The sequence below is a fragment of a genome, unplaced genomic scaffold (assembly GCF_019419815.1).
Source record: "Pyrus x bretschneideri cultivar Hongxiangsu unplaced genomic scaffold, Pyrus_bretschneideri_v1 Contig18, whole genome shotgun sequence".
Taxonomy (NCBI): domain Eukaryota; kingdom Viridiplantae; phylum Streptophyta; class Magnoliopsida; order Rosales; family Rosaceae; genus Pyrus; species Pyrus x bretschneideri.
Window position 1 is genome coordinate 893173 of NW_025999479.1, and position 9805 is coordinate 902977.

The following is a 9805-nucleotide window of genomic DNA, read 5'->3' on the forward strand; positions in this document are numbered from 1 at the left end:
TAGTACTCAAAAAAGAGCCTTTGGGCTTGTTGCAAGTGGTGGACACACACGCCAGTGTGGAACCCTGCAGCTGATGCTTTGTCGTGTGGCATGAGTAGCACACGTCGGTAGGTTGCGGATGGGGGAAAAACAGTCGTGCTTATCTCATATTTTTTTTTTTTAACAAACAATATTATCTACATTAAGGGAGGGAGTGAACTTAGCCTCACAATGGGCTAGCAATAATGTGGTTTAAATTCACCTTTGGTGAGAATTGAATATAAAACTTCTTATTTGCAAGTAAAGAAGAATATCACCATACCGTAGTATTAAGCTGCTTATACCAAACTTAAATTGTGGGAGAATCAGGCCCAAAATCATTTTTTCTCCAAGACCAATTTCAGCCCAATTTTCAGCTTTTATCCTCTCCCATCAATTGCATTTGGTCTAGCCGGCAGTATGTATATGGTGGAGACCCACTCAAACTCAAACAGAGCTTTGTAAATTCCAGATTCATTCCCGCCAATCTCTCTCTCTCTCTCTCTCTCTCTCTCTCTCTCTCTCTCTCCTCCCCCCCTATTAAGGTACGATTCTCTCTCTTCTAAATTATGGTAAAGTGATTCGACCCAAGAGCTATATATGTTTACAGATTCAATTGTGTTTTTTATTTTTTATTGTTTGGGTCTCCATTACGAGAAATTAGGGCACACTATTTTCATTCAGAATCAGTTTAATTTACTTTCGTTTGTTTATATGGGTATTCATCGAAACCCTAGCTCCTGGAGTTACTGGGATTCCGTGTGTGTCTGTAATTCTGGCAAGGGGTTGATCTTCAAACTTTAAATTAAATCTCAAATTCGTTTAATTTAATACGGAGAATTCTCAAATTTTCGAATTTGGAGTGTCAATTTGGAAGAGTTGAACTTGGACTGACGAGAGCACGGGATCGTTATAGTGCAGAATTTTAATTGGCTGGTCATTTGTGTTTCGGGTTTTGTTTCGTGCAGGTTATTATGAAATCTATGTTTTGGGTAGAAAATTGCAGGAAACAATTAGGATAATATGTGTGAGACAGGGCAGCGTAGCTTTTGTGCCATTCAAATGATATAGGCTCTCGTTTCATATAGAAGAAAACGAGAAACAAAAATTAAACAAAAATGGAATACTCTTGGTGTACACCAATTAATTAGTTTCTTGATATCCAATTTCGTTGAAGCCTGAAAAAAATGCAGTATTGTCTTACTTAGGAGAAGGACTGCGTGACAGTAGGCTAAAGATCGGTGAAGCCTAACCAGCATGAAAGTTTGTAGAGAAACAAACAGGAAGGTGATCAAGGTTCCTATAGAAAGCAGAGCAGGTATAGGAAGTAGCATGAGAGAACAGAAAACAGGGAGAACTACCCGAGTCTACCCCAAAGCAACAGGTAGGAAATCTCATCTGAGTAAAGCTTGAATGCTTTTAACTCAATTGGTCATTCTTGTACTTTCTTGCAAGTAGAAGGTTTTCCACAAAATATTACAAATAATTCTAGACAAATGTCCTTTGATTTGATTAGCCTTTCCATGCTCTGAGATGTTGTGCATATGAATTTTCAATTGTGCCTATCTTGGGCATTCCTTTAATTAGTTGCATCTTATCCTTCTTAGGGAAAGGTGGGCGGGCTGATGGCATGTGTTTGGAGCTTCCTGACAAAGGTGGGCCCTTTTCAGGAATAACAAAGAGACCGCCTGATCTTGAGTGTTGTCAAGGGAAAACACTTCTTCCGCAGTCAAAGATCAAGTTGCAGCTTTTCCCTGTAAATGAAGTTACTCGCATACGATTGGAAAAGGTTGATCATAAATCATGAAGATATGAAAAATTAGAACAGCACTATGCATCTGCAAGATAATAGATTTTGTCACTTTAATTTCTAAGTTTGTTTTCCTTTTATTTCATTTTCAGGATGGACATCATCCATATTTAGAACTTATTCTTAGACCACAGAAGAAGATTACTTCTGTGCTAAAGCACCTTAATGACAAGTGGGGGAGTTCAAGCGTTGCTCTTAATGAGCTGGTTCTATTCCCATATAAGATGCATGACAGTATGTCTAGTAACAGAAGATGGACACTGAATGATGGTGACATTAGTGCCGGAGCTGTCTATGCAGATATTGGATGCCCTGCAGTTTTTCGCTTAAGGTATAAGTCTGTACTCAATTTTCTTAATCAATGTATTATTTAATTTTTCTGACTTGATATGCTTCTTAAGGTATGGCTGGCTCTCTACTGAACCTAAAGGTGCTGATCAACCTTCTACATCAGCTAATGACTTACAATCTGAGGTCGAACAGAGATGTAGAAGCACCTCCACAGAGAATGTATATGATGAATTAGGGAAACAGACTGTGTTAGCAACAAAAGATTTCAGATCAATCAAAGCAAGAGAAACAATAAATGCAGATGCTGAGAATATTTCTACTGGAGTTGTTGATCTCAAGGTAAAATTTTCTGCTGATTCTTTCTCTGATTGATTGTTTGTTCTTTTATTCATATGTGTGTGCGCGATCACATACCTTACATGGGTTAACCTTAAAAATATCACTATACTACAACAACAACAACAGCAGCAACAACAAAGCCTTATCCCACCAAGTAGGGTCGGTTGTATGAATCCTAGAATGCCACTGCGCTTAGTTTTGCGCCAAGTCTTCAGTTAGCTCCAAGTACTTCATGTCTTTTCTTAGAGTCTCTTTCCCAGTCGTCCTAGGTCTTCCCTAACCATGTTTGAGCCTCTGTCTCATAATCGCATTTTCTAATTGGAGCATCTATAGGTCTTCAGTTCACATGTCAAAACCACCTTAACTGATTTTCTCTCTTCTTATCTTCAAACGCGGCTACTCCTACTTTACCTCAGTATATTTTGGTTCTTAATCTCTTAACATATTACTATGAGTTTGAATTCTCATTGTTTCTGGTGATTATGAATGAAATGCATTAAGCTGGAAATGCAAACTGGAATGCAATATATAGATGTGATGAAATGTTGTGTTGAGAATACAAGTCTTGATAATTATTCTGTCCTTTTGTTCAAAATTTAAAATCCCAGATGGAAAATTTGTTGGGTAGAGCTATAGGTTTTTACTTGGAGATTTATGCAACATGTTTCTTTGACGTATTTTTAATGATTATCTGAAGTTTTCTCTCTTATTATAATTAGGACGATATTCAGAGGAGGATGGGTAACCATGCTCAGGAACCACTTTTGCTTGACAGTGTAACTAATATAAGCATTGGAGGCCTACTTTCTGAAGCATCTTTACAGGCCAAGTGCAATAACAGTGAAGAAAAACAAATTGGGAAAAATGAAGGCTTTCATCCTACTGAAACAAAAAATGATTCAAAGTCATTTGCGTTGTGGGATTGTCCTTCTATAAGCATTGGTGGCCTCTTGTCCGAGGCATCCATGCAGGGCAAGCTCGATCAATTTTATGCACAACCAGTTGAGAGCAATGCAGGCTTGCCACATCCTCAAGGTCAAAGGCCATCCACTCATGACTCATGCTTATCTATTTTTGATGCTGAAGAAACTTGCCATGCATTTCCTTCTCAAAAATTCTCTTTGTCGGGAAAAGATGTTCTGGGGTTTGGTGGAAGTCGTGGAGGTTTCAACCAGAATCCTGGTTCTAAACTATTCAAGCTCCCTAATGCAGCAAAGGTTAGCTGAGTTCTATTCATGCATTTCATTCTGTTATTGCAACTGAGCTATTTTTATGTTGTTTAAATCTGTGTTTCATGTTTTGTGGCTTTGGTCTCATTTAAATTAACTATGCTTCGAATACTACTTTGTTGGATTGGTATGATAAATTCCATAGATCTTCCTACTCCATAAATATATTTGGATTTTCCATCAATCTGAAATTGTTTTAACTGGTAATCAGAACTTGTCTTGAAATGAGGCACGGTGAATATTTAGTATATTGAAGTCAAGTTTCGGAATGTCTTGACATTGAAGGGTGTTATAACCTTTGATTTGGTTAAATGAGATATCAAATTTGTCTGTCGTTTACTTTTTATATTGTTCAGCCTTAAAAGAACCTGATTGATCAGTCACTTCTGGTATATCTTATCCATTGATGTATTAATCATCTGTTTGGTTTTGTACACCTTTCAAAAGTGTACTTGATCAGGATACGACGATAACGTCAATACATTGCTTTGTTTTTTTTAACGTCGTGCGTAAGTCTCTTTAAGCACCTTTAACAAGCAAGTAGCTAGCTTCCACCTTGCTTAACAGCAAGGCATGAAAGCCTTCGCCTATAGTGTGTAATATCATATGGCGAGGCTATTTTTAGGCTATTTAATTCACTAGTATCATCCCAAAGTCAGTGGGATAAGGCTCTGTCAAGATTTGAAACAGCATGTAGCTGTGTTCCTTGTCAGGGGTATGCACTCACTTGGGCCATTCAAGCCGTTGAAAACTTCAAGTAAAACGAAAATATCTTATTTTGGATGTCTATTGCAGTCTAACAATGTAGATGGGCTGCTGCAAGACCAGCGTGCTTGTCAGGAATCAAATACAGTTTGTTCGCGAGTGAACAACGATGACAGAAGTCTTGGGCTGTCAGGCATCAAATGGGTATTTGAATATCTTATCGAAAGTGATTTGATTGTTTTGAAGTTTCCGAAACTGTAAATTGCTAATGGTTTTAATTTACTGCTTGGACACACACAGACCGACTCCTTGGGGCCGTTTGATCTTGGCCTCCCTGTTTCCCAGAAGCTCATCACTGGAGAGAGTACAAGCAGCATCAGTGGATTTGTCAAGTAGCCGAATACTCAGATCAATGCTTGGAACAGTTGTGGAAGTTTGACAAATTTATTTGAGCTGGACTTGCCAAAATGAATATTAGATGATTTGATGTGTTACTAAATGCGCTCATATAACCAAATGTGCTTCTGACAATGTTAAAGACCTTTTTTTTTTTTTTTTTTTTTTTTTGTGGTGGGGGGTGGGTGGGGGAAAGGAGAAAAGGTTAAAGGTTTTTCTTCTAGCAAGCATTTAGATTATTGTTAAAATTTTGGACCATTTGGAAGTACTTGATCAAGCACTTTCGCTCGTAAGAGCTTTGACTTGAAGCGTGTATCCAAAATTTTAATAAAAACCGAAATGCTTTTACAACCAACACTTACAACTTTTGTGCCAAATATTATTAGAATTGTTTGTGGTTATGCGGAAAAGTGTGCATTCTAAAGATGGGGATTTTTGTGCCCTCCCGTTTGCAAAATTTGTTTTCGTTTTAATTTTTGGGTAAATGAAAAAGGGTAGAAGGAAGTGGATGTAAATTGTAATGATGAAGAAAATGCCCAAATTAAGAAATCTGGGGATGTGGTGTGCTTGTCCTTTCAATTTTCTTGAGAACACAGTCCCAAGTCCTTTTGCAAAGCAAATAAATAAATACTATATACACAAAAAATTTTGACCTGTTTATTTTGTAAGTCTTGATTTATAGATTATTCTTGTAAAAATTCAATTCAATCCGAAATCATTTGTCTATTTAATTATCATAATGAAATTCAATGTATTTTAGAGAACATATTCGTCAATTTCTTTGAACTCAATTAGATGTCTCAAATATTTCCGATTTGATTAATATTTTGTAAGAATGATCTATGAAATGCAACTTGAAAAATAAACAGTTTGGATCGTTAAAGTTTAATTTGGTGTGGGTCTAGCAACTAATATCCATTTTTATGAAAAAGAAAATAGAGATCTCTTCTCTTAAAGGTTTCCTTGAAATATGAAATATGTGTTTGTGTACACACACACACACACTCACACACACACACACACACACACATATATATATATATATGTTGCAATCATATTTAGAATAGAAATGTGATTGTGTAAATCCTAGTAGATATAGGGATATCTCTTATATTCCTATTAGGAGTTGATTACCTATTAAGAGTTGTAATCCTAAAAGGGTAAGGTTTTTACCTATCCTACTACTATAAATAAAGGCACAATGGGGGTGATACAAAACACACCTCACAATTAAATCTCTCTCTTCCCTCTTGCTACAGCTAGCCTCCTCTCTCTCTCTAATCCCTTAGATTAATTCAATCAAATAGGTTTACAACACGTTATCAGCACACTCTTACCAGTAGCTGAGTAAGGTTATCTTCCACAAAATTCAAAGGCTCTTCTTTGTTTTCTGCCAATCAGGTACGCTTAAACTAAAGGAAGATATTTGAAACGTCCACGAAGCATGAAAACATTTCCTATGATGCATGAACCCCTCTATGTTTATATTTTCCTTTCGATATATATATATATATATTGTATATGTTCATATATTTGTCAATATATATATATATATTTGTTTCATGCATTATGCAATTAAATTGCTATATGGAATTTGTGAGTCAAAGCATATAAACAAATTAAAAGCAATTCTAGGGTTTTTTCAAACCATAACCATGTTGAAAAAATATATATATATATATATATGGGGCGTTGGGCACTGTGCGGTACCACCATCGCACCACCATGGCAGCAGCCCTCTGGGCCTTGCTGCAACCACACATGACACCCTCAGGCCTTCGGCCTAGTTGACCTACATGGGCTTGAAGTCCCAGCTTGCTCTCTAAGGAAATCTGCAGCCTTCCTGGATTTGTCCTTGTGAACCCAGCTTGCATTGCCAGCAACATTAAGCTGCTAGGCCTTACCCTGTGCCTCAACCCACTTCTCGTAACTCTGTCTGATGGGTTGCGCTTGCCCCGACCCGGACCCAGCCTCGGCTGGGCTTCCCACGTGAACACAAGGCTAGCATTCCATTGGGCCTGACCATGCTCCACCCCCCTAAAATTCAGCCTAAACACCAACACCTTGCTGCTGGGCTCCCTGTCTAGGCTCGTGGCCTGTAGCCACTTATGGGCTGCTACTGCAACCATACCTGAGCCCTCTACTCACGGCACCCAGTCCAATTTTTTTGGGCTATGTTTTTTTCTTCCCAATGCTATTATTTTTGGCATTATTTTGCTTCCACGATCGACCATGTTTGGTCCCGATATATTGAATTAATTAAAAGTGATATGCAGTCCATTAATCTTATAATGAAACCAAAATTATTGACCTGAAGATCACTTTTGGACATTAACGATTCAATAATTTATTTTTATACTTTGAACCATTGACATACTTTCATAGTAACGAAGCTCTCACACTTGAGTTCCCAAAGAAACTCAAATCCACTACACTAAAATCAGCATATTGCATTCTGTATTTCTTACAGGAACATTTCCTTTATGAACTAATCGTTCATAAAAACTAAATTGAACCTATAGTTTCATATTTAGTGCCTTTGAAACTTGAAGTTTTCATTCAAAACTTACCACGTAAAACCTGTAGTTTTCATGCATAAATAAAACCAATACATGCCTATAGAACTTGAATGTTCTATGATATATGTCTATGGAACACCGTATGACTAATCACCTTTTTTTTTTTTGTACCCTCTATTTTAGGGACATGTCGAACTTAAACAAGCTCGATTTCACCACTCTGGAAGTCTCCGGAAGAAACTACCTGAAGTGGGTTTAAGACGTGAAGCTCCATCTTACTGCAAAGGGTATTAGAGCCACCATTGAGGCACCCACCGACGACAACCCTATCGACGAAGCTCATAAAACTACTGCAATGATCGTCATTCGAAGACACATCCATGATGCTTTGCAGACCAAGTACCTTGTTGAGGAGGACCCACACACCCTTTAGCTTGCTCTGGCCGATCGTTTCGATCACCAGAAAGACATATACTTGCCTAAAGTAAGACATGACTGGCAGCATCTTCGCTTCCAAGACTTTAGTCCGTGAATGAATACAACTCTAAAGTTTGTAGAATCTGATCATTGCTGAAGTTTTGTAAAGTGGAACTAAACGAATCAGATTTCATGGAGAATACCTATTTAACCTTCTATGCCATCAATATTGTCCTGCAACAACAATATAAGGCATAGAAATTCACCAAATTTTCGGATTCGATCACTGTACTACTTCTTGTTGAAAAACAGAACTAGCTCTTAATGAAGAATCATCAAGCCCGACCGACTGGATTGAACGCCGTGCCTGAAGCGTACGCAACCAATTTTAGCAGCCACAAATGACGAAAGAATCGTCGTGGACGTGGTAATGGGTGGCAAGTCTCACCATGGGCCCAAGGTCCACAGAGTGTCGGCCCCAAGGGAGGAAATGTGACCCAGCAGCGTCCACCTCTTGCCCCTAAGGCCCTGAACATCAAGAACAAGGGCAGCAAAGCTTCTGTTTAGTCAGCTTCCACTAAAATGGATATGTTTTATTGTTGGAAATGTGCCCTAAAACCAATCATATGATGATACTTTATGGACATTTCACATGTTAAACTAATCTAGTTTAATATTAAAGGCAAACATTATTGTTTGAGCCGTCTCATATAAATGTTATATGCTTAAAACGATAAGTCCAAGGAATATGTGATTGGAAGAATGCGATCTAAAGAAGTTAGATTCATGAGACCATTCTTTCGTTGACACATCCTAAACGTTCCTGATCATAGGATTGTCAATTGGGCATTAACAGTCCGTTAAGATCAGTACGTGCTATGTCTTCTCTCAGGGAGCGTGACTAGTCTCGAGTCATTGGTGTGTGTGACATCAAGACAAGTACGTAGGTGCTCAATAGAGAATGAGTTCACTGAACACGATCAACGAAGAGTTCTCATATTCATGTCACATGAGAACTCATGGTTGGGATAATGCAAATTAGTCTTTTGACCTGAGGCATCACAGTTGTCTTGTGGTTAGGTCCTTAATCTTTGATTATGTCAAAGTCACTCCATCAGGAGGGTGTCCATGGCATCGTTGGGGTTAAGCCACTTAGCCATGGAGGCAAGTGAATGCGCAACAAGGGATCTCTAACCTTCAAAATGTTTGAGGGAGAATACTCTATGATATGATTAAGAATCTTTGGCCAAAGTATGAATGAGATTTAGGAATGTGTTCCAAATCACATTCAAGGTAATCATATAAGCACAAGACTCACATTGGATAGTAGACATGAATAAACTATCAAACCAAACAATGTGGTCAAGAGTATTGTATTAGAGAAAGACTGTATTGCATTTGTAATCCTAAAACTGAATAGGTTTTCCACCTCTTCTGATTAGCTTGGGTAACCATGACATGCTGCTAGGCGTCAACCATGGTTTGTGGAAGCCCTAAAAGTGTATTATCACTAACGGGAGAATTGAAAGTAAGTTTCAATTCACAATCGATTAGAAAGAGTTTTAATCGCCCACTGCCTCGCTAAAAGGAACCTAATGGATCGTTCACCGAGTAAGGTAGAGTTTGAAGAAACAACGGAGATGAGTAAGAATAATTAAATGGTTTAATTATTTATCTAAGGCTAGGATTAATTAATATGTTAATTAATCAAACGAATAAGTTCGTTAAAGACCTCGGGTTAGTTTTGGGCCGCAAGGCCCAATGGGATTTGAATGTCAAGCCCATTAACTCAAGTTGTATGACAACTTGAATAAACAAAGGGCTTGAAAGCCCAATAAACCCTATAGGCTTGCCATGTTAGAAGAATAGGGCTTTTGGTCCATTAGGTCACTTATTTGAAGGGACTATATAAAGGACTTTATAGCCTAAAATTTACATATGGTAATTTTTGGGGAAAGGATGAGAACACAAGCTCTCCTTTCTCTCTAAAATTTAGGCCACCTTGGAGGGATCATCTAGCAATCAAACTCCTCCAAGGTCACTCATTTCTTCTTCATTATGCCTTGGTGATGAATAATTAG

The 9805-nt window shown here is 38.0% G+C and overlaps 1 protein-coding gene across 1 annotated transcript; it reads left to right on the forward strand.

Moving 5' to 3' along the window:
* The first annotated feature begins 617 nt into the window (after window positions 1–617).
* LOC125476212 (TSL-kinase interacting protein 1) lies at window positions 618–4949 on the forward strand. The gene is made up of 7 exons (XM_048582052.1): window positions 618–1402; window positions 1626–1807; window positions 1921–2159; window positions 2230–2458; window positions 3178–3675; window positions 4483–4596; window positions 4693–4949. Exons 1-7 carry the CDS (start codon window positions 1276–1278, stop codon window positions 4786–4788), a joined length of 1485 nt encoding a protein of 494 aa, XP_048438009.1. The 5' UTR covers window positions 618–1275; the 3' UTR covers window positions 4789–4949.
* Window positions 4950–9805: the final 4856 nt, after the last annotated feature.